Raw genomic sequence first — 18,659 nt, 5'->3', positions numbered from 1 at the left:
TCATAGGTTTTGCCAAACTGAACCAATTTACCTTACCCCCAAAGATGTGGATTTGTATCTATTTTTCTCTTTATCTGTTATCAAGATATTTGATGAATGAATTCCACCCAACTTCTGAGGAAGAAACAATATCAATTGTAAATAAATTGTAACTATAAGTCAATTGTAGTATAAATTGTAAATATAGAGAAACATTTCTCATCATTTTATGAGGCTACCATTCCCTAATACGAAAACCAAAAGAGAACTTTTCAAGAAAAGAAAAATGACATTAACTCGGTGGGGGGTGTGGTGTGGGTATTCTTACAAAATTAGTAGCAAATCAAATCTAGCTACATGTTATATAAAAAGGATTTACTTCTCATACCATTGTTCCCTCTGCTTCATCTTTCTACTCCCAGTTACATTAAATTTTTATTAATTCAGTATTCACTGCTCCCATAATTATACCAAAGGAAATATTACTTGTAGCTGAACATCTTATCCATGCTAGTGTTTCCTTTTGTGCTTTTCCAACAAATTAATATTTTCCTGCTTTGTAAGTGTGTTGGATATTCTTTAGCTTATTGCTAACTTTTCTCACTTTTTAGAATATATTCTCACAGTATAGTCACATCAGTTTAGTTCCATTTTTTTTAAAGATTTATTTATTCATGCATACAAGAACCGGGGTACAGGCCAGATGTGCGGGAGAGTGAGAGGATTCACCAGAGACAGCAGGGAACAGAACAGGCAGAATGACTGAAATTCACTGCTGAGGGGAGCAGCGGGTGAGACAGGAGAGGTCTGCTGCACCATGTGGGATTCTCGCCGGCTGGCCGGGATCAAACCCGTGGTGCGGAGGCTGCGGACAGCTTCACAGTGCTGTGCTCAACTACCTGTGCCACCAGGGAGGCCTTCCATTTTTTTCTTGGTGTTGTCATGTCTTAACACTCCATTCTCTGTCTCTCTGGCTTGCTGTGCTTGAGCCTACTGCCCAACTGTCCTGGGACGTCTCTTCGCAATTTTGGAATTCCCGCTGCAATTCTCTGTGGTTTGATTCACTACTTATTGGACTCCTGTTTCTTCCTCTTTCTGGGTCTATTTATTTATTTTGGCCAAGCACATCCATCACCAATTGGTTAAAAAGTCATGCAGAAATCTAGACTACAAACTTTTTTTTTAAAGATTGATTTATTTATGCATACAAGAGCTGGGAACAGGCCGGAGGTGTGGGGGGTGAGAGGATTCACCAGAGACAGAATGGGGACCAGAACAGGCAGATTGACTAAGATAGCCTGCTGAGGGGAGTAGCAGGCAAGTCAGGAGAAGTCCACTGCACCATGTGGGTAGCTCCCTGGCCGGCAGGGGATTGATCTCGTGCTGCAGCGGCTGTGGATAGCTTCATAGGTTGCGTCCCAACCCCCTGTGCCTCTAGGCAGGCCCTACAAACTTTTTTTTAAAAAGATTTATTTATTTATGCACACAAGAGCTGGGGTGTAAGCCAGAGGTACATGGCGATGAGACAGAGTCGGGAGCATAACAGGCAGATCTACTGAAATATACTTCTGAGGGGAGCATCAAGCCAGATAGGAGAGGTCTGTTGCACCATGTGGGTAGCTCCCTGCAGTGGCTCAAACTCATGCTGCAGTGGCTGCTTCGTAGTGCTGGGACTTAACCCCTTGCGCCACCAGGGAGGCCCTAGACCACAGACATTTCTAATGATAATGAAACCTCAAACTGTTGGCAACCCTTTATGTATTGGGGGATGAAACAAAATTCTCAAAAGCAGCAGGGAGAATGCTATGAGGTCACACAGGTGGAGGATTCAGGAATGTTCCCCCGCCATCTGTAACCCAGCAGAAATATTCCACTTGCCCTCCTTAGAAGGAGTGCTTCTGTTGAGCTGAGGGCAGTCCAGTGGGCTTCAGAGGAGTGAGGACAGCTCTCAGCAGGTGACTAGAGACCCCAAGGAAGACCCTCTGGTAACAGGGAGTGAAGGCATGCCCTCCTGAGCCCCTCCCACCTTGGTGTGAAACAGAAACTAAAAGGAGTGTCCTTGCTCAGTTTTCTCAAACTGTGCCTAGGTCTCCATTTCTAGCTCTGGGGAGCTGACATCTTCAGGAGTACAAATCCCTCCCAACCTACCCAATTGGCTGGGGATTGAAGAGACTCTGGCTGGATCCTGTCCAGCATCTTCTGAAATATTATGACAAAGAGGACTGGGGACATGGTTTTTCTGAAGTCACCTAATCTCATGGTAGAGGGGAACCAAGTGCATGAGAAAAGCTCAAGTTCCTTCTTCCCTCACAAGTTAAGGTTGTGCTTATTCATAATTCCTCTGAAGGGGTTTGCCTTTCATTTAGAATCCCAACGGGGGCTCGTAAAGACAGTGAGGAAATGAGGGGCTCGTAAAGACAGTGAGGAAATGAAAATTGGACCCCTTCACTTTCAGTGTTTCCCCACTCTGAGCTCGGCCATGATTACCATTTACCTCGTATGGAAACACAGGCTGTAAAATGGGGAGGATTCCTTACCCTTGCCAGCATAAGCTTCATCTCTAAAAACCCTGCCTTAGCCTAAGGATCTGGCTAGTCACCCAGACTCTCTGAAGCTTTTAAGTTTATTCAATCTTTTCATAGTTATTTTATATGGTATAAGGCAGAGAGCACGGTGATGACAACCCTCAGCATTCCTGGCTCTTGAGTCACACCGTTGCAGTCTGGATGGGCTGCTTTCTGTGCCTGGAATGTAGTTATCATCTTGTCATCTCTCTTCACTGTCCTCCTAGACATTCCCATCGCTCCCCGCTTGTGTTGAGTATCCAGTTTTCTCTGTCTTAGGTAACCTTCTTTTGTAGTTTACTCTTTTTGGTGGTGTGCACCCTTATGAGGGCCTCTTGAGTAAGAGTGTATGAGAGGTTAAAAACAGAAAAAGATTGAGACCTTGCCCTGCATGTTTAAAAGTCTTTTTTATCCTCACTCTTGGTTCATATTTTGTTTGTTTTTTAATTGAGATATAATGGACATATAACATTGTATCAGTTTTAGGGGTATAACAAACTAGTTTCACTTATTTAAATATTTTGCAAAACAGGGCCTCCCTGGTAGTGCAGGGGTTAAAGACACAGCACTATCAAGCTATTGGCAGCCACTGTGGCAGGAGTTTGATCCCCTGCCAGGGAGCTAACCCACATGGTACAGCAGACCTTTCCTGTCTCACCCACTGTTCCCTTCAGCGGTACACCTCAGTCAACTCGCCGTTCTGCACCCCACTGTCTCTGGTGAATCCTCTCACCCCCACACCTCTGACCTACACCCCAGTTCTTGTATGCATAAATAAATAAATCTTTAAAAAATAAAATATTTTACAAAATGATTATCAGAGTATTTTTTTTTATAGAGGCATGTTTTCTATTTATTTATTTGTTTGTTTGTTTGTTTGTTTTGTTTATACATGCACTGGGTACAGTCAGAAGCGCGGGAGGGTGAGAGAATTCACCAGAGCGGGGAGCAGAGCAGGCAGAAGGACCGAAGTACACTGCTGAGGGGAGCAGCGGGAGGCAGGAGAGGTCTGCGCGCCATGTGGGACCCTCCTCTGGTGGCCGGGGAGCAGCCGGGGATCGAACCAGCACCGCGGAGGCCAGGGGCAGCTTTGCAACCCAGCGCTCAAACGCTGCGCCACCAGGGAGGCCCCAGAATAATTTTAATTGAAACCATTACCACAGAGTTGCAATTTTTTTTGTGATAAAAACATTCAAAATCAATCAGCAACTCCCAAACATACAATACTGAATCGTATATACAGTTAATATATTAACTATAGACAGCATTCTGTATATTGCACCCTCAGGGCTTTTACTGGAAATATGTACCTTTTGAACTCCTTTGCTCTATCCCCTACCTCTGGAAACCACCCATCTGTTCTTTGTATAGATTAGTTCACTTTTTTTAAATTTTAAAAAATATTTATTTATTTATTTATTTATTCATTTATTTATTTATTTATTTATTTATTTATTTATTCAGTCAAAGAACAGGTTTATTTAAAAAGGGACAGGAAAGTAAAAGACACTTGCATAGACACAAGCAGCAGGAAGGCTGCTGCCTTGCAGAGGGAGAGAGTTGATAAAAGAAAGCACCTGCACAGTCACAGGTGGGCAGAGGGACTGCTGCTTACTTCATTTGTTAGATTCCATTTTTGAGGTCATATAGTACTTGTCTTTCTCTGTCTGACTTATTTTGTTTAGTGTAATGCCCTCCAGGTCCATCCATGTTGTCACAAATAACAGGATTTTCTTCTATTTCATACGTGAGTAACATTCCATTGTAGTACATATGCGACTATAGTGGTAAATACTATTCCTTTAGAATTTTGAAGGTATTTTAAAACTATTTTCTGTCTTCCAGTGCTGTTAAGAAGTTTATTGTCATTCTATTTTCTAGATCTTTGTGAAGGCATATTTTTTATTTCCAAAAGTTTGTAGAATCTTCTCTTTTGTTCACAGCATTCTGAAATGTGAAAATATGGGTCTTGATTTTCATCCATTATGCTGGCACTTGATGGACCCTTTCTGTTTGAGAAAAAAAAAAATTTGAACTCTTGTTAGTGATTTCCCATCCTTTGTTTTTTTCTATTTTCTTTTTCTGGACCCCCTGTTATTTGAATGTTGGACTGAATCATCCTTTTGTATTTTTTACACTGTCATGTTCTTGTTTCATAGCTGCAATAACTTTCCTTTACTCCAGGAAAACTTTTTTAAACTGTTCTCTACATACTTTATAGTTTTTATTGTTTTAGGTTGTTTTTTTTGTTGTTGTTGTCTGTTTTTGTCTTTCTTATTTTTTAAAGATTTATTTTATTTATTTATGCATACAAGAACTGGGGTGTAGGCCAGAGGTGTGGGAGGCGAGAGAATTCACCAGAGATACAGTGGGGAGCAGAACAGGCAGATCTGCTTAAATACACTGCTGAGGGGAGCATTGGGTGAGACAGGAGAGGTCTGCTGTACCATTTGTGGGTTAGCTCCCTTGCCAGGGATCGAACTCATGCCACAGTGGCCGGGGCTAGCTTGACTGTGCTGAGACTTTACCCCCTATGCCACCAGGCAGTCCCTGTCTCTAACTTTCTTATTGAGGCTTTCTGGAGGCATTACATTAGCTCTCGTTGTATGCCCATGGTTAATAAGTAAAGCAATTTCTTGGTGAAGCTCTGAGCTTCACTGTGGAATTATCTGGCTGAGCTATTTGCTAAGGGAGCACCAATCTTACAAACTTCAGATCTTTCCTCCTGAGCTTTACCCCAAAAATCTTTTATATTTGCCCAGAGAGTAAATTCCGGCCACTAGCTTTCTCAGAACCTGGTAAGCGATAAGGCATGGGAATCTCAGCACTCAACTGTTCGTATGTCTTTAATCATTTAATCCCCTGTTTTTGAAGCAGTGTTCACATTCTCAACTTACCAAATGTTTTCTACTTTATCCTCTCCAGAAAATATAACTCCAGCCTTCCACTAGGTAGGGGGAAGTGTGCTCCCTACTGGAAAAGAATAGAGAAGCAGATCTAGTTCATTGTTTCTCAGATTTGCTATACTTTTCCCCTCCCACTTCCTTGGAATCATGGCTGCTAGTTCCGAGCCTTCTGAGGATTCTTTTTGGTAATTAATTGGTCCCCTACTTCCCCTTCTTGTGGCTTAGCTTTCAGCTTTCTAAGATCTGTTGTCAGTTATCATTCAGCCACCTGCTTTCTGGATTCCTAAATGTGCTGTTATCTCTTCTGTTCTCTTTGACATTTTAGGGTTTTGTTAAAACAAACAACAAAAGTGCTGAGGGGAGCTCTAGTCAGGTTTGAGGACGGAGTGAAATTACAGGGGTTTGTTCAATCACCGCTTTATTGCAGAAGTCCTTTAAAACACTTCCTTCACTTTCCTTTGGCACTGTGAGTGTTGTCTTAGATTACTCCATGCTCAGTGCCAGTTTTGTGGAGAATTCCTCTCCTGTTTCTGAGCTCTGCATGTTGCCAGGCCTCAGGACCTCTGCTTTTTACTGTATTTACTCCTTAACTGGCTTCATCCAGTCCCAGAGCTCTAAATACCATCAATATGCTGATGCTGGGCCTTCCCTGGTGGTGCAGTGGTTGAGCACTGGGGTGCAAGGCTGCCCGCAGCCTCTGCAGCACCGGTTCAATCTCCGGCTGCTGGCGAGTGTCCTGCATGGCGCGCAGACCTCTCCTGCCGTGCCCGCTGCTCCCCTCAGCAGTGTGTTTCGTCTGTCTGCCTGCTCTGCTCCCCACTCTGTCTCTGGTGAATTCTCTCACCCTCCTGCGCTTCTGACTGTACCCAGTGCTTGTATAAATAAATAAATAAATAAATAAATCTTTAAAAAAAAAATATGCTGATGCTTTCCAAATTTGTATTTACAGACTGACCTCCCCACTGAATTCAGAATTGCCTACACAGTCTTCCCCTTGGATGTCCAATAAGCATTTCGACGTCTGTGCCCCTCATTCCTCAGAAGCTCTAACCCCAGTGTTCTGCTCCGGAGAGAACTCTGCCATCACCCAGCTACACAGCCAAAACCTTGGTGCTAGGTCTTGATTCTTATCCATGTCTCACATGCAACTTCTCAGGAAGTCCTAAGGAATTTATTTTTAAAATATAACCCAAGTCTGCCCACTTCTCACTACCTTAACCACTACTTCAAGTGTCTTAAGCAGAGAAGCTTGAGACCTAGGAGCACCCTGTATAAGACAGCACCCCTCCCAGCACAGCACCCTCTGTCCAGATGCGAATACCCAAGTCCAGTCCAACACCACAGAACCGATTCTGTCTTTCTCTCTTCCATCTTTGTAACTCCCTCCTCCAACAGTGAAAACCCTGGCTCCTGTCATCAACTGAAAAGGATCTTAGAGACAGTTGGAGGCCCTGACATTCAAGAGAAAAAACAGAGTAATAAAAAAGCCCAAGAAAACACTAGGTTGCTTATACAGAGTTTTTCATTTGAGAATTATGAGCTAATGTGCTCAGCCTTAGAGGAGCATTAATGATTTGCTATCATAATTTACCTTTAAATGCTCCTTTTGCATTATTTCTTTTGGGAAATGTTCTTGAAGACTAAAGTTGCCCCTCACCAATAATTTTATATGAATACTTAATTTATGGAATTATCAGTAAATATATATATATATATATATATATTTTTTTTTTTGCACAGAAAGTGGATGTAGGAAAACTCATTTCCCCTGAAATGTCTCCTTCTTAGTTGTAATTTTCTGGGCCTTCTTTCTAGATAGTGTTAGCGTCTGTACTTATATGCCACTAGAATAAGGAATTTGGAAGGAAACTCTTTCAAGCCCAGGGTCATCGTTCTGGCCCAGAAATGTTCCAGCTATTCTTCCTGGAAGTGGCTCTCCATTTCCTCCACATCACCCCACTGTTCAAGTGCCCTCTGACCTGCCTGAGAGGATTTCCTGAACATCTGGTCTGTGACAGCAGTGGCCTCGTAGTCCCTCCCAGAGGTTGGAAGTGACTTTTTGTAGGTGTCTGTACCACTACTCAAGAGTTCTCTCCCTGGTTTACTTATTTGTTCTGCCTGAGATACCACAATGCTGTTATTTAATGTTTGATCATAAAAACAGTTAAGTCCAGCTGGTGGGTGGAAGTCTCTGAAAATAAATGTACTCTCACTGTAGTTCATTTCACGCATTGCCTATTTTTTTTTTAATGCCTGGAGGAGATGCCTTTTTCTAGTTCTAAATCCCACAGAAGATGGCTGGGGCTCCTGGTTGCCTGGTTATATAAGCTTAGAGTCAGGAAAGAAGCATTGGGACAGTGACACTGTGTCTAAACACTGCTAGACGGCCGGGTGGGGTGACGAGAGCAGGGTGCAGCTAGTGACCAGTGAGGAGCAGTGTGGGGAAGGAAGATGCTTGTGAGGTTGTATGTGGCCCTGCCTGTCGACATCAATGCTGGCATGATTATTAGCTTGCTGTCTCTGGAATTCAACAGTGTGCTGATCACGTGTTCTTTACACTTTGGACCTCTGCAATGACTGCTGCACAAGTTAGGTGACTTCATGTGTCACTTAGGAGTTTTCACTACTTAAGTGTGTCTTAGTTTGGTTTTTCCTTTCCTTGAGCTGAATCCCACAGCTCCTCTAAAGAATGTGGTTGTACCGCTTCTTTGTTTTCTTTAGGGTACCAGAACATCTTGTGAAGAGCATAACTTGGCAAACGCTGCAAGCTGTAAATTTTTGCCATAAACACAACGTAAGTCTCTTGATCTCCCCTGAAAAATCAGAAGGCTTCCCTTGAGCTGAGTTGGAGCCTTTGTTCAAAGCTTATATAATTTTTCACGTACATCTTCTGAAGCCTAGTTGGAATATGTAGAGGCTAAAAATACCCACCTAACTATTCCTTCTTGTAAGGTTGCATTAAAGATGCATTTTTATGATTTTAAGAAGTAGTCATGTTTATATTGAATAGAAACTACTCAGATTTAAGATAGAACCCCTTTTATTCCCATCTATATTGGTCTGATACCCTCAAAAGGCTATGAAATTGGGGAGGGGAGCCCCTGGTGACTCGTGTCTATTCAGCTGCAGTAGGCACAGTCCCAGGAGTGCCCAGGCTGGAAGGAAGGAGCCCAGTGGGAGCCTCTGACACTTCCGGCCACAGGGAGGCCCAGTGGAGGCTCAGTGGGCTGTGCCCAGCTGGTGTGACTGCACAGATGGTGGGGAGCCGGGCTCCCGCCAGTGCAACACTGCCCACCTCGCACATAGAAACCAGATTCTATTTTCAGAGCTTCATTTTGGCCACGAGGGCAGGTTGACTATGGTCTGTCATCCTAGAGAAGGCAGGGTCCACTTAACTGGTGGGGCTGAAGCCTCTTCCTCCAGCCGTTCTACAGGAGTTTTCCTGTAGAAAAGTTGCCTTCTCAGAATGGCAAAATGAGAGCAGCCAGAGCTTCTCCCTCCTGAGCTGAAGGCTCTAATCCTTGTCAAGACCTATGTGAGCTGGAAGGTTGGGGAGGAGGTGGACACTTGAAATTGCTGTTGGTTGTGGGTGAAGGCCGTCAGTTTCCTGACAGCGGCTTTTAGAATGCTGGGGCAAGAAAGTCAGAATTGAGCCCTGCTGGGAAAGATCAGAGACGCTGAAGACAAATATAATGCATACCACAGTTCCCTGGAGAACTCCCTAGACTCTACTTGGCCACATGTGCTGTGGGGGGAGGGCATAGAAACTCGTAAAGAATTCCCAGAACAAAATAGGGGCACATTCTTGCTTACAAAGTTCTTTGACCATCTGGCATGGTGATATTTGCGGGTGTACCTAATTATAGTGATATGTGAAGCGATCTCGGAGGCATTCACTTTGAGAACCAGATAGATTGTATTAAAATAATTCAGAAATTGTCTCCTTGCCCCCAATTTTTCCAGAATAATAAATACCCATGGGGAAACAGGCACACTGATTTCACACCCTATAGGTCCATTGGAGTAACAACCAGCCCCAAGAGGACTCTCTGTCCTCTGTCCAAATTCTATTCAACAGAAAGTTTAGAATACCCCAGGGTTTTAACTGAAGCCAAGCAGGGCCTGTCAGACTGCAGATAGATCCAACATTCTTCTCCAGAAAGAGGAAAAGCTTGGGAGAGGGTAAGATTATTAGGAACCCTAAACAGTGCTTTGACCCAACTGTTGTTTTTATGTAATTGTTAATTAGGTTGTTGATTTGTTCTTTGCCAAGAAAATGGTTATTTAATGAGAAAAGCATGTAAAGATTCTTAAACCTTCTCACTAAGATCACCCCGTTAAACAAAGTCCACCGTAGTTTGGAAGGTTAGAGTCTAACCTCGGGTGTGGGGCTGCATCCTGTGGGATAGATGCAGCTCTGAGAAGACCTGATGTGTGTGAGACAGAGCTGACATCTAGCGACTGTCCCTAGAGGGTGAACATAGCCTACTGTTGTTTATCTTGTCAGGACAAATGTCAGAGCTGGAAGGGAGGTCTCTTGGCAAGCTCGTGGTTCCGCCCTTCTCTACCCCAGCTTATCTCAGCAGGCCCAGGGCTTGTCCTGTTTACCAGGCGGATGGTGTCTGTTCTCAGTTAAACAACTGCATTGTGGCTCTGCTTATGCCCCAACTTGTGGCTCCCACAATCATGGTGCAGCCTCATCCAGAGCCTTATACGCTGCCCTGTCACTTCAGGTTGCGAAGTTAGATACAAGACACCCAGCTAAAGGTGGAGTCAGATAAGTAATCCTGCTGTCATGGAACATACACAAAAAATTCCTTGTCTACCTGAAATTCAAATTTGACTGGGTGTCCTGCATTTTTGTTACATGTGACTACCCTACTCTCATTTTCCTATTCACCCTTGTTTGTCTTTTTGGGCCCTTCTGGAATTTAGATGATTCAAGCTATGATAGGTGTGGTACTAGATTTATTTTAAGCTGCTGTTTTGCAGCTTATTATCCAAAAGGCCTGTGTGAGGTTCAGATTATTTAACAAATATTTGCTAAAAATTAATGTGTTTTGATTATCTCATATACTGTCATTTCTCTTTAATAATCTGTGTGTGTTTGGTTTTTGCGGTTAGTGCATACATAGAGATGTGAAGCCAGAAAATATCCTCATCACAAAACATTCAGTGATTAAGCTTTGTGACTTTGGATTTGCTCGGCTTTTGAGTGAGTATTGACATTTTCTTAAATGTAAAAGATGAAAAGATTCTTTATGTGATAAAGATCCAAATGCCATAGAAAGATAGCTCTTATAATTTAGGGCATAAGCTTGATATAAATTACAGTTTTGTAAGTACTGAAAGATGTAGACACATGCGGTGGTTTTAAAATGTATGCTATATATAAATTATGCCACAGTGGTTCTTAAAAAGTATGTTCCCCTCTTGGTTTCTACCATTTTTTGCTAAAATTATACTTTACAGAAATAATGTTATAGAAGAGTGGTTTTCAACTTTGGCTGTAGATTAGAATCATCTGGGGAACTATAAGCTCTAACTATAAAAACTCTACTGACACCCCCAAGTACCTCCCCCCAGGGTTTTTGGCTTTTTGCACTGGGTTGGGGCCGAAACATCAGTAATTTAAAAAATACTATATTCCAAGTATTTGGAAGTGATTTTAATGTGCAACCAGTATTGAGAACCACTGATTTAGAAAAGCCACAAGATGGGGCCCAAGCTTGATGTGTCAGGTCTGCCCCCTCCCAGTTTTGATTCCAGGATTCCAGCGCTCTCTCTGTTTTCCATGTTCCATCTCTGCCAGCTGGCCCAAGTGACTACTACACAGACTACGTGGCTACCAGGTGGTACCGCTCCCCAGAGCTTTTGGTTGGGGACACGCAGTATGGCCCTCCGGTAGATGTTTGGGCAATTGGCTGTGTCTTTGCTGAGCTGCTCTCAGGGTTGCCTTTGTGGCCAGGAAAATCAGACGTGGATCAACTCTATCTGATTAGGAAAACTTTGGGTAAGTGGTGTTTTTGGGGAAACTGGATAGTTTTACCCATATCAGTGCAAGGCAGAGCCAAGTTTCTAGTCTCATCTGAATGTTCAAGTGACTCCAATAAAGATGTTCACATTTATTTTAATAAAAGAATGAACATTTTTGGGTAGGTACAAATGGCCCAAAAAGACATCAGATTTTCTCTTCAGCATAGTTTGAATCAAATCAGACTGAATAATGATCATAGAAACAATAGAAACTTACTTTTCTATAAGGGCGTAACAGTTCACAAAATACTATTATGCTTTATTTCATATCCTTTTTAAAAAGATTTATTTATGCATACAAAAACTGGGGTACAGGTCAGAGGTGTGGAGGGTGAGAGGATTCACCAGAGAGAGAGTGGGGAACAGAACAGAGAACAGGCAGATTGACTGAAGTACACTGCTGAGGGGAGCAGCGGGCCAGTCAGGAGAGGTCTGCTGTGCCATGTGGGTAGCTCCTTGGCTGGGGATCGAACTCGTGCTGCAGTGGTTGTGGACAGCTTCATAGGTTGTATCTTAACCCCTTGCGCCACAAGGGAGGCCCCTTATTTCATATCTTATGATGTACTAATTCATTCTTTGGATGTCCTTGACTCATCCTACCAGACTAGTTTGGATTATTCAGACGTATGGGTTCTTCCCATCCGTAGGTAGTGTTCATGTTTGGTATGATTCATTTGGTTATTATAGGGTCTAGAAACCCTAAAAAAATCCATATAAATTAATGGCAATAGTGTTTCTGGACCCCAAAAATAACCTACCAACTCATATTCACTCTACCAAATAGAACATTTTGGTAAAGGAAGATTGTCAACCTTCTAAGTCAGGAAGAAAGTAGCATCACTCTTCTTGTTTTGTTTTCCCACCCCAACGTCCTTTCCTTTTTTCTTTTTAAGATTTATTTATTGATGCATACAAGAGCTGGGGTGCAGGCCAGAGATGCGGGGGGTTAGAGGATTCACCAGAGACAGAGTGGGGAGCAGAACAGGCAGACTGACGAAATACACTGCTGAGAGGAGCAATGGGCGAGATAGGAGAGGTCTGCTTTGCCATGTGGGTTGCTCCCTGGCCGGCTGGGGATCCAACTCCTGCTGCAGAGGCTACTATTGCTTCATAATGCGGTGCTTAACTCCTTGTGCCACCAGGGAGGCCCTTTCCTTTTTTTCTACTCTTGAGGGGAGGGCGGGGAGAAGGAAGGAGAGAGAGAAGCAGATGAAAAGCTCTATCAGCAGGAATTGCCCTCTTCCAAAAAGTCAGGGATCCCTGAGTATCCCAATTTAAAGTGAGCAATTTTTCCTTTAACCTCTTATAGCACCTCCTGTCACCAATGCCTTGTCTTGTGCTTTTTTTTTTTTTTTAAAGATTGATTTATTTATTTATACAAGCACTGGGTACAGTCAGAAGCGCGGGAGGGTGAGAGAATTCACCAGAGCCACAGCGGGGAACAGAGCAGGCAGACTGATGAAGTACACTGCTGAGGGGAGCAGCGGGCAGCAGGCGAGGTCTGCACTCCATGTGGGACCCTCGCCCAGCGGCCGGGGATTGAACCCGTGCTGCAGAGGCTAAGGACAGCCTTGCAACCCAGCGCTCAACCGCTGTGCCACCAGGGAGGCCCCTCATCTTGTGCTTTCATCTTCCCAAAGATACATTTATCTTCCACTAATGCCTGCACATTATAGGCGGTAAATGTTTGTTAATGGCTTTTCTTGAGTGACACATTAGACAACCTGGAGTCCCTCCAGGGCACTCAGCTGCCTTCTGCTGTGTTTCCCATGGTGATTTTAGGGCACCCCCTCTGCATGCCCTGCCTCCATCTCTCTGGGTTATGAAAGTACAGGCAGTGTGCTCATGATGAAGCTCACTGAAAACTGGGGTAAGGCATTAGAGAGGATATTTTGGCTGCTCATCCAAAATGGGATGGGATACAACTTTTAGATTTGAGTGAAAGATCAATTTCCAAAAGAAATCAGCACATTTGACTGATGGGGTAGGAACTCCAGCCAGGTCCAATGGCAGCACTTCTGGGGCCTTGGCAGAGGGCAGGGAGTGTTTTTCTCACTCTTCTCTGGGAAGTAGACCTGGAAGTACCCTCTGAGTATCTCCTTATACATCTTTCAGCAAAATTACTCTTCAAGTGTAACATCCCAAGAATTTTATGTGAGGATGATTTTAACTCATTTGGCTAAGATATATGTAGGGTGAAGTTCATATAATACCCAAGAATATAGGGCCTCCCCGGTGGCGCAGCGGTTGTGAAGCTGCCTGCAGCCTCTGCAGCGCTGGTTCGATCCCCGGCAGCTCCCTGGCCACCGGAGGAGGGTCCCACATGGCTCGCAGACCTCTCCTGCTGCCCGCTGCTCCCCTCAGCAGTGTACTTCGGTCCTTCTGCCTGCTCTGCTCCCCGCTCTGGCTCTGGTGAATTCTCTCACCCTCCCGCGCTTCTGACTGTACCCAGTGCTTGTATAAATAAATAAATAATCTTAAACAAAAAAAAGGAAATAATTAAAAAAAAATACCCCAGAATATAGATATGATTTTGTTATTGCTTCTAAACAATAAATAAAGTGGGATTTCCAAGTGATTGCTAGTTGAAAAAACAAGAACTGGTGATTGCAACTCTGAAACGTATTCCTTTTAGCTGGAAGATCTTTCATGATTTCCTATCCTCCCTCCTTCCTTTTTTTCTCCCTCCCTCCCTCTTTCCCTTCTTCCTTATTTCCTGCTTTTTTTCTTTTCTTCTTCCCTCCCTCTCTTCTTTCCTTCTTCAAATATTGGTTGAGTGCTTGCTATGTGGTAGTCCCTGCTCTAAGTGCTAGGTGAATGCTTTCATCTTGACCCTCAGGATTCATCTGGCCTTCAGTTTCTGGGCCTCCCCTGTGCTTTTGCAGTTTGTCTACTGTAGGTCTCATGCAGATAGTGGAGAGCTGCCCAAATGCTTCTCCCTCTGACTGGAAGACAAAACTTGAACCTAGACAGGGGTACAGACACCAAAGATGGGGTAAACCATAGATTAGTGCTTGCTAACTTGCTCTCACTTTCTTCTTGTCCAAAGGAGACCTCATTCCTAGGCACCAGCAAGTATTTAGCACAAATCAGTACTTCAATGGGGTGAAAATTCCAGACCCTGAAGATATGGTGAGTAACCTATTTGGCGAAGAGCCCTGTGTGTCAGGACTATGATGCTTTAAGTGGTGATCTTTCTGTTTACATGGAGTTTCAGGCTGACTAGGTTTTGGTGTTAGTCACTGCCTGAGCTATAGCTCAGCTTGCACTGGAAGGTCGGTCTAAGAGTGGTAAAGAAAATCACAGCAAAATTAAAAAAAGTTAATAGGGAGGAAAAGCGGCAGGTCCCAGTGAGAACTGGGACACGGAAGATAAACGGACGACTCCAGCAAACTACCCGAAGAAGAAAGTGGCCATAAAAGAGGACTAGAAGGGAGGGAAGCGCAGAACCCTGCTCCCCTCCCCCGCCCGCAGAGGCGGCACTCTCCGACCGGCAGAGAGGAGGAAACAACAAACCAAAACGGCCAACAAGAACAAACGACGCAGCAAGCGGGACTGTGCGTGGAAAGGAACTATTGCAGCCACCACACCCCGTGAACGGGAGCTGAGGCGAACCCTGCAGGATCCGCAGCTGCGGCGGTGAGCGAACGGCTCCGGGCGCCATTAGAGAAGAACAAAGACCCCGGGAGACGCGCACACAGCCCGGGCTGCCGGTAAGCTGGCGCGGAAATGCGGCGCGCTCGGCACACTTGAAAAGCAAGTGCAGACCTGGATCGCGGCTGCCCAGGTCCCCGCGCCTGCGACCTAGGCTTGCGGGGAGACGACCTAGGCTTGCGGGGAGACTCACGGAGGTCCTCACTGAGGTGAAGGTCCCTCCCTGAGTGAGCAGGAACCAGGCGCCCAGGCACGGGAGCGGGGTGCAAAAGGCGCCATTCCCGCGCCACTGAACTGGGCTACAGCCCGCATCCTGGAACTGAGGGCTTTGAACTGAGACCCGGGGCACGAAAATTCGGGGCGTGGTTTCTCCACGACGGTGGGGCATAAGGCAGACACAGCACCCCAAAGCTGTTGAGGTGTACCCTACCATTCCCGCTCTGTTCTCTGTCCCACGGGGTGGGGGGAGGCGAAAAACAGCCCCCCAAGGACAATAGGAGAGATCTCTGGCGCCACCTAGCGACCAGGAAAAAAAAAGTCACTAACACCCTATAAAACAGGACATTTCTTAAGACTGCTTGAAAAGGGCAGAAGGTTTCTGGAGGACCCAGTGGCCAGCTGGGAAGTTATTCCACGCCAGGCCGCTTCCGACCAGCAGTCTGAGCCCACAGAGGGAGCAGGCACCCACGTCCGGGGCAGACCGGGTGCGCAGAAGAGTGTGCCTGAAACCGGAGGCGCAGGGACTGCATCCCGCTTCGCCATTTGAGAACAGGGACATTTCTTCAGTAAAAACTGCCTAAAACCAGCAGAAATCTCCCCCAGAAGACAGAGATGGCTCCTGGAAGAGCCAGAGGGGAGCGGAGAAGTTCACCCAAGATGTCAGTCAGTCCGAGCAACACAGTGTCCCAACGCATACGACAAATTAGAAAACAGACAGTAGGGAGTAGAAGAACCACACGCAACCTAAAAACTCCTCAGGAAAGAAGCACACCACAAAAAGAAAACCACTCCCCAGATTGCAACGACAGCAACTTGGAAGAACTTCTGAGCCTTCCAGAAAGAGAATTTAAAATTGCCATGATTAAAAAAGTGATAGATCAGAAGAAGGAAATTGAGTCCCTAAAGAGGGAAGTAAGAGAAATGCAGGAGATCAAAGAATTAATGGAGGAACTAAAGAACTCTGGGAAAAGCAATGAAAGCAGAATAGATGAAATGGAAGAACGAATAAGTAATCTTGAAGACACAGAAATAAAAAGAACCAAAACAGAAAGGAAAGAGAAGTACGAAGGAAAAAGAATGAAGAAAGACTTCGAGAACTATCTGACTCCATGAGGAAAGGAAATATAAGAGTTATAGGAATTCCAGAAGGAGAGGAGAGAGATGTAGGAACAGAGAAAATATTCATGGATATAATTGAAGAGAACTTCCCAAATGAGAAGAAGGAGCTGAAAATTGATATACAAGAAGCAAGAAGAACACCAAACTTCCACGACGAAAGGAAAAACACAGCAAGACACATAATAGTAAAGCTCCCAAGAATCCAGGACAAGGAAAAAATAATGAAGCTGACAAGAGGGAAGAAACAGATAACATTCAAAGGAAAACCAATCAGGCTGACATCAGACTTCTCTGAAGAAACACTACGGGCAAGGAGAGAGTGGAGGGACATAGTCAACAGACTCCAAGAAAACAGATGCCAACCAAGAATACTCTATCCCGCAAAGCTCTCTTTCCTCCATGAAGAAAGAATATGGACCTTCCCAGACAAAGAGAAACTCCGGAATTTCATTGCGACTAAACCCCCACTCCAAAAAATACTACAAGGAATCCTAAAGCCAGACCTCAGAGGGACGAATAACAACGAAAGAAGACCAAAAAAAAAAAAAGTTATTAAAAGAATAAATAAATAAAATCAAAGGAAAGACAAACATAATGGCAAATACAGATGCTAACATATCAATATTAACTCTAAATGTAAATGGACTAAACTCTTCAATAAAAAGACACAGAGTTGCAGCCTGGATTAAGAAACAAAACCCAACCTTTTGCTGTCTCCAGGAAACACATTTAGCTACAAAAGATAAAAATAGGCTCAAAGTCAAAGGATGGAAAACAATCCTACAAGCAAATGGGCCAAAAAAGAAAGCAGGAACAGCTATACTTATATCAGATAAAACAGACTTCAAACTCAAAAAAATAAAAAGAGACCCCAATGGTCACTACATTATGATTAAGGGGACAATACTTCAAGAAGAAATAACACTCATTAACATATACTCACCAAACGAAAGAGCACCAAAATATATCAGACAACTGTTGTCCTCTCTGAAAACAGACATCAGAGAAAACACATATGTAGTGGGAGACTTCAACACACCACTATCAACAATGGATAGATCAACAAGACAAAAAATAAGTAAAGAAACTAAAGCTCTAAATAAGGACCTAGAGCATTTGGGCTTAACAGACATCTATAGAACACTAAACCCAAAAAAAACGGAGTACACATTTTTCTCAAGCGCACACGGATCATTCTCCAGGATCGATCACATACTGGGGCACAAGACAAACATCAACAGATACACCAAGATTGAAATCATACCAACCATCTTTTCTGACCACGAAGGCATCAAACTAGAAATAAATCATAAAAAGAAGGCAAGGAACTATCCTACCTCATGGAGATTAAAAGCACACTACTGGAAGACCACTGGACTAACGAGGAGATCAAAGAAGAAATTAAAAAATTCTTTGAATTGAATGACAAGGAGGACACCAATATCCTAAATGTATGGGATGCAGCAAAAGCAGTAATAAGAGGAAAATATATAGCAATAGAAGCTCACATCAAAAACAAGAAAGAACTCAAAGAAACAACCTAATCTCGAAGCTCAAAGATCTAGAAAAAGAACAACAAAAAACCCCAGAACCAGTAGAAGAAAAGAAATAATAAAAACCAAAGCAGAAATAAATGAAATTGAAACTAAAAAAACAATCCAAAAGATCAATGAAACCAAGAGCTGGTTCTTTGAAAAAATCAATAAAATAGACAAACCCCTAGCCAGGCTCACAAAGGAAAAAAGGGAGAAAGCACAAATACACAGAATCATAAATGAAAGAGGAGAAATCACAACGGACACAGCAGAAATCAAAAGAATAATCAGTAACTACTATGAACAGTTATATGGAAACAAGTTCAACAATCTAGAGGAGATGGACAAATTCCTACAACTCTACAATCACCCAAAGCTAGATAAAGAAGAAATAGAACACCTAAACAGACCAATTACAAGCAGCGAAATTGAAATGGTAATTAAAAACCTCCCCAAAAACAAAAGCCCAGGACCTGATGGATTTACAAATGAATTCTACCAAACATTCAGAGACGAATTAGTGCCTATCCTTCACAAACTCTTCCAAAAAATTGAGAAGGAAGGGACAATACCAAACACGTTCTATGAAGCCAATATTACACTAATACCAAAACCGAATAAGGACAACACAAAAAAGGAAAACTATA

The 18,659-nt window shown here is 43.6% G+C and overlaps 1 protein-coding gene across 2 annotated transcripts in view; it reads left to right on the top strand.

Moving 5' to 3' along the window:
- CDKL1 (cyclin dependent kinase like 1) overlaps positions 1-18,659 on the top strand; it is a 54,043-nt gene that overhangs the window by 25,964 nt on the left and 9,420 nt on the right. For both annotated transcript variants that reach the window (XM_054690296.1, XM_037503298.2), the window contains exons 4-7: positions 8,171-8,243; positions 10,574-10,664; positions 11,262-11,462; positions 14,535-14,617. In XM_054690296.1, coding sequence (XP_054546271.1) covers positions 8,171-8,243; positions 10,574-10,664; positions 11,262-11,462; positions 14,535-14,617 — 448 coding nt within the window. The remainder of the gene's footprint in view (positions 1-8,170; positions 8,244-10,573; positions 10,665-11,261; positions 11,463-14,534; positions 14,618-18,659) is intronic.

The sequence above is a fragment of the Talpa occidentalis genome, unplaced genomic scaffold (assembly GCF_014898055.3).
Source record: "Talpa occidentalis isolate TD23 unplaced genomic scaffold, MPIMG_talOcc4v2.1 talOcc4.11, whole genome shotgun sequence".
In the NCBI taxonomy this organism is placed as follows: Eukaryota; Metazoa; Chordata; class Mammalia; order Eulipotyphla; family Talpidae; genus Talpa; species Talpa occidentalis.
The sequence above is the reverse complement of the archived record's forward strand: the minus strand, read 5'-3'. Positions and strand labels throughout refer to the sequence as shown.